The sequence below is a fragment of the Pagrus major genome, chromosome 15 (genome assembly GCF_040436345.1).
Source record: "Pagrus major chromosome 15, Pma_NU_1.0".
In the NCBI taxonomy this organism is placed as follows: Eukaryota; Metazoa; Chordata; class Actinopteri; order Spariformes; family Sparidae; genus Pagrus; species Pagrus major.
The window spans coordinates 31,756,348-31,775,827 of NC_133229.1; the positions used below are offsets into that span (position 1 = coordinate 31,756,348).

The 19,480-nt window shown below is 44.9% G+C and overlaps 1 protein-coding gene across 1 annotated transcript; it reads right to left on the bottom strand.

Annotated features, from left to right (window-relative positions):
- Nucleotides 1-6,200: 6,200 nt before the first annotated feature.
- Nucleotides 6,201-9,990, bottom strand: prorsd1 (prolyl-tRNA synthetase domain containing 1). The gene is made up of 4 exons (XM_073482642.1): nt 9,850-9,990; nt 7,930-8,055; nt 7,043-7,132; nt 6,201-6,817 (listed from the first exon to the last, which is right to left on the bottom strand). Exons 1-4 carry the CDS (start codon nt 9,928-9,930, stop codon nt 6,605-6,607), a joined length of 510 nt encoding a protein of 169 aa, XP_073338743.1. The 5' UTR covers nt 9,931-9,990; the 3' UTR covers nt 6,201-6,604.
- Nucleotides 9,991-19,480: the final 9,490 nt, after the last annotated feature.

Consider the following 19,480-nt stretch of genomic DNA (forward strand, 5'->3'; position numbering starts at 1 on the left):
GGTACAGTTACCTCTGTGTGTGTGTGTGTGTGTGTGTGTGTGTGTGTGTGTGTGTGTGTGAGAGAGAGAGAGTGTGTGTGTGTGTGTGTGTGTTTGCTTTCATTTCACTATGTCCACTTCCTGCATGACATCACCCTCACTGTTCCTGCATGTTACACCTGAACTGTTTACTCTCCCAGTCATATGATGGTACAACACACACACACACACACACACACACACACACACACACACACACACACACAGGCAGCTGTGTGTCACCTGTTCTCTCGTCATGAACACATGCAGAGCTACATGTGCAGTCTAATGTTGGCTGCACAAAAACAAGTCTGAGGTATTTGTACTTCACTTGAGTATTTGTACTTCACTTGAGTACTTGTACTTCACTTGAGTACTTGTACTACATCTGTTTGACAACTGTAGCTACCATTTACTTTTCAGATTAAGATTTTACATTAAAAATATTTCATAACTTCGGTGGAAGGAATTTAAATCAAACTAAACCGTTTGTCTTGAGACCCTTTCAAAATAAAGCGGTGCGTATGAGTCCAGATGTATGTGAGCAGTTTTCAGTAAACTTCTCACATGGTTTCATTTAACCTTCTACAAACATGATTTATCATCGTCCCAGAAGTCCAGTAAGTCCATTTTAGTCAAACATTTAGTAAAACAAAGTGTTTCATGATTTAACGGTGACAGAACAGTAACGACCTGTGATGGAGGAAGTCAACTAAACGTCTCTATCTGAAGCATAACGCCATCAAACTGCAGTACAGAGTTACCTAAGATGGCCGCCGACCTCTGACCTATTTACTGAACCTTCTTTTGAGCAGATAGGAACCATGCCCGCCCTGCGGCCTGCAACAGCCAACACATGATGGCTAACACAGGAAAGTCCTGGTTCCATCCAGTCCAGCTCACCTGGACCCTCACGGTTCATATCGTGGTTTTCTCAGAGGTGGGTCTGACAGGCTCATTAATTATGGGAGCTACTTTCAGCCTCAGGATGGTTTGTGAACCAAACCAGGTGAAGGCAGGACGACTGCTGACTAGCTTGTTTCGCTAACAACATCCAACACTTGAATCAGACAGACTTCAGCTAAGCTAACGGCTTCCTCCTGCTATTAGACAGGTGGAGTAACAAGGGTGGAGGAGACGTCTGAGCCATGAATGACCACAGACATACAGACTCATTTAAAACTGTTCCAGTGTGAACGTCTTCTGACACACAAACACACAAACAGCAGAGTTCATCCACTGAGTCAGAGCGACGCCGACCTGAAGCCAAAGTGACCACGAAGCCACAGAGCAGCTGGAGAAATTACAGCGTGAGTCAGTGAATCAGTCGGCTTAACCGTCTGATCCTCGTCCTCCGTCTTCACCGCAGCTGCCAACAACCCTCACATCTCCTCAGACCAACAGTTGACTCTGAACGTCCTCCTGTACACAGCTGTGTGTCTCAAACTCTCTGCAGATGTTTCCATCATCCTCACTTCATCCACCTGAACATCTCTCTCCACACACATACAGCAGCTACTCCTTTAAAACAAGCCTCTGACCTCCAGCAGAAGACAAAGACTGAACGATTACTGAGCCCAGCTGGTGAACACAGTGAAGACAGATCTTCTGCTCAGGAGCTGCTGGAGACAGAACATATGGAAACACATTCATGTCTGTCAGATAAATAACAAAACTTCTATGAGAATTTTATGAAATTTTAACTTTTTATTTCATCATTTTGACTTGTGATCTCATAAACTATTCAAATCAAAGTCAAATGAAACATGTCTCATTATTTTTGGGGACCAAAAGTATTTACAAATACTTCACAGTATAAATAATCAAGTGTAACACTAAAATATCCCAATAACACTCACTCATTCTGAGTAGTTTAATTATGTGATTCATCTCATAATGTCGGTATCTTTTATTTAATGCTTTTGACTTCAAAAATGTGACTTTCTATCCCATAATTTAAATCTAGTATCTCATGATTGTGACTTAATATGGGAATATTTTTTCATCAGTCTTAGTTTTCATCTTATCCTTCGACTGAAGCATGTTGAGTATCACCTCACTGATAATCGTCTCGTGCAGACAGCGTCACAGTGAAACTAACAACCATCACATTATTGACTCATCTGCCGATCGAGCATAAAAATGTCCACAAACTGTGAAAAGTGTCCGTCACAATCTCCCACAGAGACCAAACACAAAGTATCTCATTTAAAACAGGGAAAGGCAGGAAGTTCTGATCCAAACAGCCTGAAACAAGGACCTGTCATCAAAAGTGTTGAAGTTAACTGACTTATAGATATGTAGCTCAGACCAGAACTGGAAAATGTGTGGACCGGGCTGTCCACACACTTATGTCCATGTAGTGTAAAGACAGATGGCAGATATTATGGAGCTGAAGCATGTAAAAACACCAGACTGTTCCTTTAAAGAGTTTAGGTCTTACATTAAGTTGTACAGTTAAGGATGAGGTAAAATTAGCAGTTTTTTGAATGGAGTTTGGTGAGATGATTCAGCCACAGAGAAACAGTAATGAGTTACTCTGAACGTTCTCTCTCTCTCTCTCTCACCTTGACAAACAGCAGCATTCAAATGATCTCCTCCTCCTCCTCCTCCTCCTCCTCTTCCTCCTCCTCCTCCTCCTCCTCTTCCCCCTATTCCTCTTCCTCCTCCTGCTCCTCTGCTGGGCCTCCTGCGTCACACCACCGCCTCCTCAGGGAGAAAAACAGGAGTGATGATGGCAGCTTGTTGCCTCCTCCTGCTCCTCCTGCTCCTCCTCCTCCTCCTGTAGCTCTCCCTCTGTCCACACTACGCTCAGCAGCCGTCTCCCAGGTGACTCAGCCACAGAATGACATCATCCTTGTCAGCACACACACCTGTTTCCTCAAAAAGCACCACCCCTGAACCAGGAAGCCCCGCCTCCCACCACCCCCCTTGCTCCCATGCACTTCCTGGATGCCTTAAAGGGACAGTGTCCGGCACTGCTGCAGGGCAACAACAACAGGTGAGTTTGTTTCCAGCAGGTGGACGACAGAGAGACAGATCATAGTGATCATCATCAATATGATCATAGTGATCATATTGATGATGATCACTATGATCTCTACTAAAGGAATAGTTCACTCTAGAACAAAATTCACTCATTATGGACTCACCCTCATGCTGATGAGAAGTCCAGTGTAGTTTCTTATTCCTCAGAGTGCAGCTGGAGACCCGCGGGTCCCTCCTGCAGCAATAATCCATATAACGAGCGTCAATGGTGCCCGAGACGAAAAGGTCCATAAAACTACACAAAGACTTTGTAATATTCCTCCAAACTGCTCGTCCGCTGCAATCCAAGTGTCCTGAAGTGGCGACATCCAGAGTTTACTGGAAACGACGTCATTTAGTACATTTTACAGCCTGAACAGTCGCTGTGCTGTATCTGCCTGGAGGCACGAGGCTCCTCACAGCGTTTGCACTACGGAAGCCGCCAGACAAGATGAACGAGACTCGCGATAGATACACACCGGTATTTACTTCCTGCTGTGAGCGACCGAGCGACACACAAACACACGAGGGATCTGCTGCACTGGTGATTTGAAACTTTGACACTCAGCAGTTTTTTTGCTAAGCTAAACTAAGCTAAGCTAACCCACTGCTGGGAGAGATGAGAGCAGCCACACGTCGCTTTCCTGTTGCCAGGGTAACGGCCACGCCCCTCCCTGGATGAAAACAGTGCTGGGTCCAGTGGACCTGAAGCAGCTGTGGTGCTGTGTGTCACAGTCAGATCTGGTCCTGGTTCTGGTTCTGACAGCAGTGACTGTTGAAACAACACAGCTTCTGTTTGTTTCATGTTGTCACACACAAGCTGTCAGGCTACATGTTTTTATTCATACGGCTAAATGTATCTATCCACCCTGCGCTGCTATAATGAAACCCCACTTTATATTAAGTCCCTGAAAGATCTCTATTAGAAAATGACATCACCAGTGAAGTGCCTTGATTTTTATTTTATTTTTTATTTCTATTTCTTTTTTTAATGATCATTTTGTTTACCGTTTTTACTATATTTTATGTTTGAAGTATTATTATTAATAGTATATATATTATTGAAGTTTACATGTTAAGAAGTGTCTGTTTACATTTTTAAACTAATGAATTGTTGCTTTATGCTTTGTAAATTTGAACTTTGTACATATGTGATGGCATTTTTCACGTTCAACAATAAAAAATCCGAAAAGTTATGTTTTTATTTACGTCCCCAAAAAATGTAGGTCGTCCACAGAGAGGATGAAGATGGCGTCCGTCTGTGTCAAACAACTCATCACGGTGAGGTAGTGATGTCACTGAGTGAACGACAGGTGAGCCGACTGTGTCTGTAGATGGAAGAGAATCTAAAGAGTCTTTGTAAAGTTGTAACTACAGTTTTCACTGGGCCGACCTTAAAACGGCTGCTTTTAGAATGGAGTTTGGTTGAGCAGTGTGTCAGCGGACAGAGGCTGTTTTAACGTTAATAACACACAAAGTGAGCTGAGCTGCTTCTGATGATGAAGCTGAAACAGCATGAAGTCACGTCGTCAGTGACGCTGTGAAGCTCCCATCTGATGTGATGAAGACGAGCACGGACACCTTCTAATGAGAGACAGAGGACAGACAGAGGAGACAGACAGAGACAGGAGACAGACAGAGGAGAGACAGGAGACAGAGGAGACAGACAGAGGAGACAGAGAGAGACAGAGGAGAGACAGGAGACAGAGGAGACAGACAGAGGAGACAGAGAGAGACAGAGGAGACAGACAGAGACAGAGGACAGACAGAGGAGACAGAGGACAGACAGAGACAGAGGAGAGACAGGAGACAGAGGAGACAGACAGAGGAGACAGAGGACAGACAGAGGAGACAGGAGTCAGAGGAGACAGAGGACAGACAGAGGAGACAGACAGAGACAGAGGAGACAGGAGTCAGAGGAGACAGAGGAGAGACAGTGGAGAGACGGAGGAGACAGAGAAGAGACAGGAGACAAAGGAGACAGAGGACAGACAGAGGAGACAGACAGAGGAGAGACAGAGACAGAGGACAGACAGAGGACAGACAGAGGAGACAGAGGACAGACAGAGGAGACAGAGGACGGACAGAGGAGACAGAGGACAGACAGAGGAGACAGAGGACGGACAGAGGAGACAGGAGTCAGAGGAGACAGAGGAGAGACAGTGGAGAGACAGAGACAGAGGACAGACAGAGGAGACAGAGGACAGACAGAGGAGAGACAGGAGACAGAGGAGACAGAGGAGAGACAGTGGAGACAGACAGAGGAGACAGAGGACAGACAGAGGAGAGACAGGAGACAGAGGAGACAGAGGAGAGACAGTGGAGAGACAGGAGACAGACAGAGGAGAGACAGGAGACAGACAGAGGAGACAGAGGAGACAGGAGACAGAGGAGACAGACAGAGGAGAGACAGGAGACAGAGGAGACAGACAGAGGAGACAGAGGAGAGACAGGAGACAGAGGAGACAGACAGAGACAGAGGAGAGACAGGAGACAAAGGAGACAGACAGAGGAGACAGAGGAGAGACAGGAGACAGAGGAGACAGACAGAGACAGAGGAGAGACAGAGGAGAGACAGGAGACAGAGGAGACAGACAGAGGAGACAGAGGACAGACAGAGGAGACAGGAGTCAGAGGAGACAGAGGACAGACAGAGGAGACAGAGGACAGAGGAGACAGGAGTCAGAGGAGACAGAGGAGAGACAGTGGAGAGACGGAGGAGACAGAGAAGAGACAGGAGACAAAGGAGACAGAGGAGAGACAGAGGAGACAGACAGAGGAGAGACAGAGACAGAGGACAGACAGAGGAGACAGACAGAGGAGACAGAGGAGACAGAGGACAGACAGAGGAGACAGAGGACGGACAGAGGAGAGACAGAGACAGAGGACAGACAGAGACAGAGGACAGACAGAGGAGTCAGAGGAGACAGAGGAGAGACAGTGGAGAGACAGAGACAGAGGACAGACAGAGGAGACAGAGACAGAGGACAGACAGAGGAGTCAGAGGAGACAGAGGAGAGACAGTGGAGAGACAGAGACAGAGGACAGACAGAGGAGACAGGAGTCAGGAGACAGACAGAGGAGACAGGAGTCAGAGGAGACAGACAGAGGAGACAGAGGACAGACAGAGGAGACAGAGGAGACAGGAGTCAGAGGAGGTCTTCAGCTGCTCTTTACTGATGTAAAACATGTCAAACTTACAGTCGGCTCATGAGACAGAGACAAAGTGTCCAATAAACATTTTGACAATTCTATAAAATAAATCTATAAAAAGTTTTTGGCAGAGCTGTAACGGAGACGGACCAGTGAAAACGGTCCTGTCCCGTTTTAAATCAGAACTTTTTAGCATTAAATGTTAGTCAGAGTGTTTCGGGTCTTCGTGTTCTGATCAGAGACTTTCTGTTGACACTTTGTAGAGTTCATGTTGTTCTTGGTTGCAGCAGGTTAGGGTTCGTCTCTGCAGGTCGTCTTCCAGTCCAGTTCATATCCTGGTGTGATCTCCGCAGGCCGCTCTGATCCGGGTTTCAACTCCGCTTCTGGTCCAGGTTCCCGTCCCGTCCTACTCGAAGCTCTCCAGGATGGGTTCGTGTCCCGTCTCCTTGAGGAAGCTCAGCAGGTCGTCTGGTCGGAGCCCCATGGTGGCGGCGTTGGTCATGGGGTGGAAATAGACCATCTGGTGGCCTCCCTCCACCAGGTCCCGGTCCAGAACCAGCTTCACACTCTGGTCCTTATCAAAGAGCAGAGCGAGAGCCGTCGCGCAGCCCTGACCCACCTGAGAGTGGACGGACAGGGGACAGGATGAGGACACAAACAACAGACAGAAGAAACCAGAACTGTGTGGACACGTGACCCAGAACCTGGGTCAGAAGTGCTGATTTCTCACTAAAAAGATTCAGAAAATAAAAAATAACAAAGCAGTAAAATCCACAAACACCAGGTGTGTCTGATCCGACAGGTGTCTGAGGACACGTCAGCACTGATCTGGAGTCAGTGTCACCTTGAGCTTCTCCAACATGGCCGCCTCGTCTGCGAAGCGCAGGTTGCCGCTGCCGACACCGAGCTTCTTGGCGAGGTCGTTGAGGTTCACCTGAAGAGAAACAGAGATTATGGGACAAGACCACAAACCTCACATGAAGCGACCTGAAGACCTGAAGACGCGGCGCCGCCACCTCCACAAGAGAGACGTCCATTAAACTGTTGACAGGACGCCAAACCTGACTACAAGCTCCACTACGACTCTGTGATGTCATCACCACGGAAAGTTTACGGGCTGAGCGAGAACTCGTGGGCGGAGCCAGCAGGAGAAACTCTACTGCACATGCTCAGTGGGCCACGTAACCAGGAAGTAAACTACAGAGAAATCTTCCTCCTCAGTCTGTGGGTCGGTACAGCGGCTCTGAAGAGTCCACGTACAGCTGAGTCAGACGGACCTGAGACATACTGATCCGATCACTGCTCCACACGACATGAAGGAAACTTACTGATCCGATCACAGGACTGTACCTGATCAGTGTCTGAGCGGTGTGAGCTGCTGACACGCAGCCGCCGCTGTTCAGTGTTGGCATTTAAAAATAGAAGGCAACTAAGTTCTCAGTTCAGTTTCACTGTGATATTATTGTCTTATATTTTACATAGATTCTGAGTATAGTCGATGCTTTTTTCTCTGTTTTTGTTGATTTACGCCGTTTCTTTCTGGTTGTGTCTGGCTGTTGATGAATATGTTTATCTATGTGCTATTTTCTGACAGTTACTTTGAGAAGAAGTGTTTGTCAGTTGGACTGAACCGGCTCCATCTTTGGGTTTACTATCTATAACGTTCTTGTTGTAAGTCTGTGCTGAGGACGCAGCAGAGAAACGTGCTGGCGGCGGCTGATGTGAGCTGACCTGGCGGTCGTGGCGAGCCGCCACCAGCCACAGGCTTTTCTTCTTCTTGTCCTTCAGGAAGAGGTTCTTAGTGACGGCTCCACTCAGGTCCTGCAGGTGAGGCATCATCTCCTCCACCGTGAACACCTGCAGGAGAGACGATGACATCATGACACACTGATCACTGTCTGTGCTTCTGTTGAGCTTTAACTTCGGTTCAATCTAACAATCATTTCACAAAACAAATGATCAGAGAGGACACAGTGTGAACGTCTTCACAGCAGACGTGGACTCAAACGTTATCTGATCACAGCCACGATGGATCATTGTTCACATGCCTTCAGACCACAGCCAGACGTGTTTTCATCATTTTTTATCAATATAATACAGTAAAATACACAAACACATGATTATATATATATATATATATATATATATATATATATATATTATCATGAGACACAACATGTCCTCACAAAAGACAAAACCAGAGTCAAATTTAATTTAATTATCACTAAACTGACACCAGTTCACTAATAAACTCTCACGTTTACATTTATATTGTTATATGTGCTTTTAAGGTTTATAGTAATTATTATTTTTTCAAAAGAAACTGGCTTCACGATATCATTCGTTCATTTATAGGTTTAAATATAAACAGTTCAGAGAACAGATTAACTCTGAGGCAACATGTTGATGTTTAACAGTAAACTGAAGATGAATGTTGACTTTAACCACTCGTGGATCAACATGAGGGTTTTTAGTCGCAGTGATTTTGTACAATATCTTTCATTCAAAGACTCGACGGTAGGAATCAGGTGTTTCATAAATCTAATAATTTATCTTTGTTTAGATAAATGTTGTTTTGTTCTAACAAAGAAACATGAACAGTTATAAACAAGATCTGTACACAACTTCAGTCTGAGAGCTGCAGCACACACACAGACACACACAGACACACACTGACACACACAGACACACACAGACACACACTGACACACACTGACACACACAGACACACACAGACACACACTGACACACACAGGTTGTGTTGTGTCGTCCCCTGCAGGTCACAGCAGCTTCATGCAGCAGAGACGTCCACACTGGTTATAAAACAGTCTGTAGACACATGTGTGTGTGTGTGTGTGTGTGTGTATATATATATATATATATATATATATATATCTCGCAGATCTTCATCAGTGCCTCTGACGCTGCGCTGAGTTGTCTGTCCTCTGCAGAAACAGCTTTGTGTGCTCAGACATGCAGCAGCTGTGAACATCAACACAATCAACGTGAACTCAAATTAAAACTGTGACTGTTACAAACTGGAGAAAAGCTGTGGGGGTTTGTGAATATTGTGACGCTCAGCCCGGAGAGGCTGACGTCCCAGATCCCGTTCAAAAACGGCTCGTTTTTTAGATTCCCGGGATGAAACGCGCAGACACACGACAGGAGGAACGTCCTCACACTGCTGCAGCTGCACCCATCGGAGGGTAAATCCGGCGGACCAGTGGCAGCCAGCAGAGCTCCCCTTTACCTGGAATGACAACTATTTACTGCGTCCACGTGTCCACCGGCTGTAATGTAGCGAGAACACACCGGCACGCGGCTCCGTGCGGCTGCAGCCAGCACGCGGCTCCGAGTAGACAAGTGAAGCCTGCAGGTCTGCGTCGTGGCTGTGACCGTGTTTAAGGGCGTTCACGCGCTCGACAGCACGTAAAGAAACGTAAACACGGGTTTTTTCTAACGGGGTTCGGTCCCGGTTCGTTCGGGCTGTCCCCACACGGTGACCCGGTCCCCACACGGTGACCCGGTCCCTCTCACAGCTGCGGAACCTGCCATGAATGTTGTTTTACTTTAAAACGGTCCGAATAAAACGATGTCGGTGACGAAGAGGTTCGGGCGGAGTTCTGGTTCAGTGGGCGATCAGCTGTTTACCGGCGGGTGCTCCACGCAGGTCGTCCGGATGTTCAGCGCGTCCAGGTGCGTCTCCAGCTGCGTCCGCAGATCAGCTGACATCTTCAACAAACGAGGAGGGCTGACTGCACGGCGACGGACACACACAGCTGCACGTAGAGGGAGAGAAGAAGAAGAGGAAGATCAAAGTTACCGCAGCTTCAGACAGTTCCTGCTGCTCTAATGCTGCACTGCCCCCTGCCGGGCGGAGGCGGAGCGACAGCTGCCACAGGCCGTCCGTCATTCTGTTCTTCTGATTTAAACATCGATCATCTTCAACAACGATGTTCATGATGTGTTTACTTTTTATTTATTTACATGGCCAGTCATTGTCTCTGCTTTTCTTTTTATTCACATATTTATTTTACAGAATATTCTTAGATTTTATTCTATTTTATGCCTATTTTAAATATTTTCCTATTTTATCATTATGTTTTATTAACGTTTACTATTATGTATTATTATCAATTATTATTTTGATTCTATTCAATTGTTTTATTCTTTACACAGGTCTCACTCTTAAAAATATTACTATTTATTCATTATATGTTTTAATTTATTATTTTCATATATTAAACGTTTTTTATTTATTTATTCGTTTTGATACTTTTTATTCACATATATTACAACTAAAAAAGAATACTTGTTTATTTCTATAAATGTTTCTATTTAGTTTTCACACATATATATCAAAAGTAAAAAGATAATTTTTTATGCATTTATTTATTTTTTATGTATTTCTTAATTAATTTTTTACTCAAATATATCTATTAACAGTTAAAAATATATTTATTTGAATTTTAAAATGTATGTTTTAGTCTTTCCATTTAACTATTTTTAATTCTAACTTGTCAGGATAATAATATTGGGATATAATAATAATAATAATAATAATAATAATAATAATAATATGTCCATTAATGTCACAATATTAATATTGTGACATTAATGTATTGAACCTCCTGCCTGGTTGTCTCCAGACAGCCGTCTGGTCGAGGTGTAAATATAAATGAAAACATACATTCAAATATTGATGAATAATAATTCATTCATAAATAAAAAAAGTAAAAGCAGTGCAGGACTGGAACTCAACACCAGGGTCTATTAGAGAATCAAACACTCACTATTCTTTTAAAAGACAGTTAAAGCAGTGGTTAATTAATAATCAATCATGTAATCACTAATCATGTAATCGCTAATCATATAAATCACTAATCATGTAAATCACTAATCAATCATTAGGCTATTTGTGCTGTTTCTCAATGCTTGTAATCATATGTCCTGTTTTTGTTTTTGTTTTTTATTCTGTTTGTTTGCTTATTTGTTAGCTTTGGTTCTCTTGCCTAATGCCGTTTCATGTCCTGCCTTGTAATGTCTGATATTGTTTGTTTGTGCTAATGTTTTAGCTCTGTGTGCTACTTGCATGTGCTTCTAGCTGTGCCTTCTTCTCTTGCTTCCTCTCGCTCTTCTTCTCTCTGTCTGCATGTTATGTCTGCATGCCATGAGCTTTTGTCATGTTGTATGTCAGACTTCTTACCTGTTTTACTTGTTATTATTATGAGCTTTTACTACTAGATTGTTATGTAAGTTGTGTCTTGAAAGTACTTAATTGTTGCCCCTTTTTTTGGCTTTTAGGTTGCCTTTAACATCTGGCCAGGGACAACGGACGAAAACTAGCCTTGTTGGCTAACTCTGGCCCACTTACAGTTTTTCTTTTAACTCTGTTGATTAGTGGTGCACTGTCCCTATGAAATAAACTAATAAATCAAATCAAATCAAATCAATAAAAATAGAAAGACACAATAAAAGTGTTTTCCCACCTCTAACAGAACGACCCAGCAGACAGCGGCCCGGACAGCCTGGTGCTGTTCGTCACACAGACTCGTCCGTCACAGAGCTGAAGGAAACCTGGGGACGACTCTCTGAAGGACACGTCCCACTTCCACCTGAATGACATGTTATAAAACACACTGGTCCATAATGGATGAAGCATTAACTCAGCACAATGACCCGGTTTAATACAGAACAGCAGGTCAGTGTCGCAGCTGAACCCGCCGCTCTTTAACTAATGAACGTTACAAAACAGAGAGATTTGGGTCGAAGCGGCATCAGAGGGCCAAAAGTGCAGCGAGACGGGAACACGGTCCGACTCTTCTCAAATCAGAACCCAGTTCTGAGGATGTTCTGAGGGTCTGAATGGATCATGTCCAGAACATGTTCTGGCGTTTACAGGAGAGTTCTGTCACAAAGAGTCAGAACAGCAACACACACTTCAAGGTGACGGAGCTTCTGTGTTCGTGTGTGTGTGTCTTTGTGTGTGTTCATGTGTGTGTGTGTCTGTATGTGTGTGTTCATGTGTGTGTGTCTTTGTGTGTGTTCGTGTGTGTGTCTGTATGTGTGTGTGTGTCTGTGTGTGTGTGTCTGTATGTGTGTGTTCATGTGTGTGTGTCTGTATGTGTGTGTTCGTGTGTGTGTGTGTGTCTTTGTGTGTGTGTGTGTGTCTGTATGTGTGTGTTTGTATGTGTGTCTGTATGTGTGTGTTTGTATGTGTGTGTTTTTGTGTGTGTTCGTGTGTGTTCACCTCTGGAACAATAGTCCCTCTCACACCTGTGGTTACCGTGGCAACAGCAGTGCACTTTAATGAACGGTTCAGTTTTTCATACACACTCAACATCAACACATCTGGAGACACGTGGTCGTCTGAAAGTCATGACAACCTGCCGTCGAGCTCGAGCTAACGCTTCAGATGGGCTGCACGCTAACAATAATAAAGCTAACACTGTTAGCTAACAGTGTTAGCTTTACAGCTACAGTCAATACTTCATGTGTGACAGCTGAGAACAAACTGAAGACTGAAGGGGAGCAAAGTGATTTACAGCCTCTAATAGTACAAACAGTTTCCACAGGACTGACTTCATCAGAGTCAGAGGAGGTGAAGAGGAAAGGCAGACGTATTGATCAGGTGAACAGTCGTCACTGGATAATGAACCAACGTGTCATCAGTTCAGATCAGGTGTCTGAGCACCTGATCTGAACTGATGAAGTTAATAATCATGAGGATTATCTGTTTCCCTTTCACCTAAACATAGAGTCACACGCACACACGCACACACACGCACACACACACGCACACACACTCCCTGCTGCTTCCTGCGTCAGCTGCTAATCGAGCAGAAGTCCTGAGATCAAACCTCAGTGAGACGTGAAGAAGCAGCAGTTTAATGTCTTTAATGCTGATGGAGGTCTGTGTGTGTGTGTGTGTGTGTGTGTGTGTGTGTGTGTGTGTGTGTGGTGGTGGTGGGGGGGGAGTAATTATGTTGCTCACTTTGTAAATGTGCATCCAGTTGAATCTAGACAGCAGCAACATGATGATGATGTGATCGCCATCTTTACGTTACAAGATGGACGTCAGCTGAACGCCGTCCATCAGAGTCCACCTCTCCTCCACCTGCTATAGTTCTGCTCTGTGATTGGTCCAAACACAGAAGGACTTTCACTTTTACCAAAGTAATATAAGAATGGAAACCAACATGGCGTCTGAAGTGTTGTGTGTGATCCTTCCACGTGTTCAGAGGTGAACAGCGCCGGATCTGCTTTAAGTTAACTGAAAGTTTAGATTCTTGTGATCTGGATCATCTGAACCACTTCAACATAAAACCTCATCAGGTTCAACCAACAAACGGACGTGTCTGAATGTTTGGCCCCGCAGCGATGAAGCGACTGAATGTTTCAGACGTGAATCAAAGTCTTCTTCTTAAACGTCCACTGGATCCGGTTCTGTATCATCTTCAGTCCAAAACAGTGTTCATCATCCAGTGGAGACAACATGGCAACAAACTGCAACTGTGGATGTTTTTTATGCTTTTATCTGTAATATCTCAAATTATCTCCATAATTTGAAAGAAAAACACCATAAACTGCAGCACAGTTACCTAAGATGGCTGCCGACCTCTGACCTGTTGATTGACACCTCATTTGACCAGTGAGGAGCTTCCAGGCCCGCCCTCTGTCCTGCAACAGCCAACGAGTGATTTCATAGACAGGAGACCCACTCCTGGTTCCCGCCCCTCTCTCCTGAGCCAATTACAGCCCAGACTCTGGATGATTGACACATCATGTAGCCAATGAGATTTCAAATCCAAAAATATTTTCCTTTTATTAGTTTTTAAAGTCATAAACTTAGAAATCAAGGTTTTTGTTGTCATTTTGCTCTTTGAACAGTAGTTTTTCCACCTCAGCTCTTGTTTCTGACTCTTTTATCTGTAAATAATGAAATAAAGGACTATAATGAGTTTATCGCTCCTGTTATATTTCCAGTGTTCATGTTCATTGACTCTGTTGTTTAATTTAACATATTCGACTTTATGATTACTTGTAAAATTAAACTTTCAAAATAAAGCTTGCTAACAAACATTTCACATATTATGACTTTTGTATTTTTACTTCACTTATATAAAAACTTAAAACACACATAACAGCAGCGACACGAGAGTCCGACCCGACCTCCTCCTGACTCGGACTCTCGCTCTGTGTAATCTTTTTATTTTCCCTCGTTCTCTTGTTTGTCTCCTCCTCCAGGCCTCCCTCGCCTCGTTGTACTCAGATTAATTTATCTGTTTCCAGGTCACCTGCAGGATCCAGCCCACCTGTGTGACACCCTGACAGGAAACACTGAACCTGAACGGACTGTTCATCATGTGAACGAACCGATGTGACTTCAGCTGCAGCGGCTGAAACATCAGGACAAAGACTCTGCTCTGAGAGACAGGCGACCTTCAAGTGTGTGTCTGTGTGTGTGTGTGTGTGTGTGTGTGTCTGTGTGTGTGTGTGTGTGTGTGTGTGTCTGTGTGTGTGTGTGTGTGTCTGTGTGTGTGTGTGTGTGTGTGTGTGTGTGTGTGTCTGTGTGTGTGTGTGTATGTGTGTGTGTGTGTGTGTGTGTGTCTGTGTGTCTGTGTGTGTGTGTCACTGTCCTACATTCCTCTCAGCTTCCATCAGTTAAACTGGTGATTAAATGGATGCAGCTTCCCGTCTTTACACTGTGCATGTGGTTGTCAACCGCACACACTCACACACACACACACACACTCACACACACACACACACTCACACACACCCACACACTCACACACACACACACACACACACACACACACACACACACACACACACTCGCGCGATGTTATAAGCAGTCTGTCTTTATTGTCTCTTCCTTCAGTATTTTTTAAGCCTTTCTTGTTGCTTTTTCTACAAACTGACTTTGTTTTATTTTATTTATCCTATTTTCTTAAACGTGTCGATCTAACAGGACGATTGGTTTATTAAAGCCTGACTATAAAAATGTGTTTCTGCCTGCAGCCTGACGAGCTCTGAATTACAGGGCAGCAGGTCGCTGTTAGCTCCTCGTTAACAGGTTAGACAGAGCGCCACCTGCTGGGAGCTTTAATTACAGCGAAGAAGACAGCAGCATTCAAAGGTGTGACCTCGTTAGCAGAGAGAAGACGCTGCTCTCTGACCTTCTTTACTGCAACTGTGTATGAAGTATGTCATGTTTCAGTTTGTCATTCTGTCATTTCCTGTTTTATTTTGAAGTTTTGCTTCCTTTGTGTTAATTCCACCCTTTTTCTGTGTCCACCTGTGTTCACCTGTGTCCATCTGTGTCCCATTAATCAATCAGCTCTTGTGTATATAGTCTGTGTGCTCCCTGATGTCTTTGTCAGGTCGTCCTGTCGTGTCCCCTGAGCCTGTTCCCTCGTCTTCTACCACTAACCACACAATCAGCGAGGACACAGAGACGTGAAGGACAGAGATCTACACCTCAACCAGTTCAGTTCATCCGGTCCAGTCCAGTTCAGTCCAGTTCATCAAGTCCAGTCCAGTCCAGGCCAGTTCAGTTCATCCAGTCCAGTCCAGTCCAGTCCAGTTCATCAAGTCCAGTCCAGTTCAGTTCAGTTCATCAAGTCCAGTTCAGTTCAGTTCAGTTCATCAAGTCCAGTTCAGTTCAGTTCATCAAGTCCAGTCCAGTTCAGTTCATCAAGTCCAGTTCAGTTCAGTTCATCAAGTCCAGTCCAGTCCAGTTCAGTTCAGTTCATCAAGTCCAGTCCAGTTCAGTTCATCCAGTCCAGTCCAGTCCAGTTCAGTTCAGTTCATCAAGTCCAGTCCAGTCCAGTTCAGTTCATCAAGTCCAGTCCAGTTCAGTTCAGTTCATCAAGTCCAGTCCAGTCAGTCCAGTCCAGTCCAGTTCAGTTCATCAAGTCCAGTTCAGTTCAGTTCATCAAGTCCAGTCCAGTCCAGTTCAGTTCAGTTCATCAAGTCCAGTCCAGTTCAGTTCATCCAGTCCAGTCCAGTCCAGTTCAGTTCATCAAGTCCAGTCCAGTTCAGTTCAGTTCATCAAGTCCAGTCCAGTCCAGTTCAGTTCATCAAGTCCAGTCCAGTCCAGTTCAGTTCAGTTCAGTTCATCAAGTCCAGTCCAGTTCAGTTCATCCAGTCCAGTCCAGTCCAGTTCAGTTCATCAAGTCCAGTCCAGTTCAGTTCAGTTCATCAAGTCCAGTCCAGTCCAGTTCAGTTCATCAAGTCCAGTCCAGTTCAGTTCAGTTCATCAAGTCCAGTCCAGTTCAGTTCATCAAGTCCAGTCCAGTTCAGTTCAGTTCCAGAAATCTACAATCCGTTCGTAATAAAAGTGTGAGTGTGTGTGTGAGTGAGTGAGTGTGTGAGTGAGTGAGTGTGTGTGAGTGTGAGTTAGTGAGTGTGAGTGTGTGAGTGTGAGTGTGTGAGTGTGAGTGAGTGAGTGAGTGAGTGTGAGTGTGTGAGTGTGAGTGTGTGTGAGTGTGAGTTAGTGAGTGTGAGTGTGTGAGTGTGAGTGTGTGAGTGTGAGTGAGTGAGTGTGTGAGTGTGAGTGTGTGAGTGTGAGTTAGTGAGTGTGAGTGTGTGAGTGTGAGTGTGTGAGTGTGAGTGTGTGAGTGTGAGTGAGTGAGTGTGTGAGTGTGAGTTAGTGAGTGTGAGTGTGTGAGTGTGAGTGTGTGAGTGTGAGTGAGTGAGTGTGTGAGTGTGAGTGTGTGAGTGTGAGTGTGTGAGTGTGAGTTAGTGAGTGTGAGTGTGTGAGTGTGAGTGAGTGAGTGTGTGAGTGTGAGTGTGTGTGAGTGTGAGTTAGTGAGTGTGTGAGTGTGAGTGTGAGTGTGTGAGTGTGAGTGAGTGAGTGTGTGAGTGTGAGTGTGAGTGTGTGAGTGTGAGTGTGTGAGTGTGAGTTAGTGAGTGTGAGTGTGTGAGTGTGAGTGTGTGAGTGTGAGTGAGTGAGTGTGTGAGTGTGAGTGTGTGTGAGTGTGAGTTAGTGAGTGTGAGTGTGTGAGTGTGAGTGTGTGAGTGTGAGTGAGTGAGTGAGTGAGTGTGAGTGTGTGAGTGTGAGTGTGTGAGTGTGTGAGTGTGAGTGTGAGTGTGAGTGTGTGAGTGTGAGTGAGTGAGTGAGTGAGTGTGAGTGTGTGAGTGTGAGTGAGTGAGTGTGAGTGTGTGAGTGTGTGAGTGTGAGTGAGTGAGTGTGTGAGTGTGAGTGTGTAGCTGTGTCCCAATTCAGGGGCTGCATCCTTCAAAGGACGTGGCCTCTGAAGGCAAGACCTTCGGAGGCCGCGTCCACCGTTGTTAAATGGGACGGTCTCGCCTTCGGAGTATTTCCTGGTTGCGCCACCAGATGTTCCCGCCCCTTACCCTTACGTCACGATTTCTGCCGCCCAGGCCCGCGAAAGAGAAAATACGAGTAGAGTTTGACTGAAAAACGTTGGAGGTTTTAAGGTCCCCTGAAGTTTGACATATCTGGAGTTGGATGTTCAAACCCAATTCCTACATTTAAATGTCATGTCTGTGCCACTTGATGTCGCCATTTTCTTTCTTTCTTTCTTTCTTCGTTTTCGGGACTGAGCAGCGGCGCGCAAAGGATCTTGGGATATGGGAGGCTGCTAGGGATAGCAGCGGCGCGTCCTCCAAAAAGAGGGAAAAGAGGCTGCGTTTGAAGGAGCCTTCGAATTGGGACGGCCTTTGCACGGCGTTGTGACGTAATTCGTCTTCAAATGCGTCCTGCAAAGGCTGCAGCCCCTGAATGTGTGTGTGTGTGTGTGTGTGTGTGTGTGTGTGTGTAGTTGGAGGAGTGTAGGAGGTTCTGGAGACGTTTCGAGGCTCCTGCAGAGAAACATCTGCCGCTCGCTGCAAATTAGAGCTCAACATGTGTCGTCCTGCAGAACCTCAAACACTCCGTCACACCTCCACCTGACATCATGGAGGAAACATCACACACACACACACACACACACACACACACACACACACACCAGGTTTACAGCCGGTTGGTATCCTGAGTAAAAGTACTCAGATGCTGCTGTGAGGCTCAGTGAAGTCTCTACAGAGCTGAGTGTCCAAACACATTGTCAGGGATTTCAGCCTGATCTGTCCATTAAAGTGATAAGACACACAGACACACACACGCACGCGCACACACACACACACACACACACACACACACACACACAGTGTTCATCGTAATTTCCTGATGTGATTTCAGTCACAGCAGCAGGTCAGCAGATAATCAACGTAATGACTTTCATCAGAGCGCCGACCTGAAGACCCACATCTGTGTGTGTGTGTGTGTGTCTGTGTGTGTGTGTGTGGTCCTCTCCCTTATAAACATGTCTACCTGGGTTCATCAGCTCTTTCCTCTGACCTGCTCTCTGCAGTCCGATCACATGTTTCAGACTCTGACGATCAATAAGTTAATCAATCAGTTTCAGGCTGCAGGAGTTGATCACCAGCTGGTCACTGAAGCCTCGACAGTCAGGTGAGGGTACCTGGATGTTTCTGTCAGGGAGCTGAACTGCCCATCAGCCCTCTGAGGGTCACCACAGCTTGGCGGCTCCTGGCTTCATTGGACCTGACTGTGGCTCTGGTCCTGGTCCTGGTCCTGGATTTCTACTTTTTGTCTTCGCAAGACTCCTTCAGGTACAGACGACTATCATGTCATGGATCTATAGATCTATAGATCTATATCTATAGATCTATAGATCTATAGATATGATCCTGATGTATATTGCTCTGTCAGAGTTCAGATCAGGATGAAGAGTTAAAATCTTTGTGTTACTGTGAATAAAAGATTCAGACGAGCAGATAACAATAATAATAACAATAATAATAATAATAATAAAACGTGTTCAGAGGAGGATCAGAATTCTGATTTATTTTCGTTAATTCTGAGAGAAACAAGTCGTATTATTTTCACACTTCCTCCTCCTCTGCTGAAGAGTTTATTAAAATCACACGTCAGTGAAACAATGTGTTTCTTTTTATATTCACATTTTAAAGACATGACAGATGTTTGTCAGGAGATAATGAGACATTCGGACCCAGAGTCAGTGTAAATAAAGAAATATAATGAATAATAATATAATGAGTTAATGCTTCTGATATTTTAAAGCAGAGTCACAACACGACCAGTCGCCTGATATTTCAGAGACACACATGTAACGGGTTCGTTCACTGTGGTACCGTCACAGCTGAATTTGGATCATGTGAGACGGCTGGATGTGAACCCATTTTCATTTTTAGGCTCATTTTTGGATTCAACATTTAAGGTGAGAAT

What these genes read in the sequence shown, in the direction of transcription:
- prorsd1 (XM_073482642.1), bottom strand. Translation starts at nt 9,930, where the DNA reads ATGTCAGCTGATCTGCGGACGCAGCTGGAGACGCACCTGGACGCGCTG. An exon ending in CCTGCGTGGAGCACCCGCCG is followed by an intron (nt 8,056 to 9,849) that starts GTAAACAGCTGA and finishes TCTCTCCTGCAG; the next exon opens with GTGTTCACGGTGGAGGAGAT. An exon ending in CCATGTTGGAGAAGCTCAAG is followed by an intron (nt 6,818 to 7,042) that starts GTGACACTGACT and finishes GTCCACTCTCAG; the next exon opens with GTGGGTCAGGGCTGCGCGAC.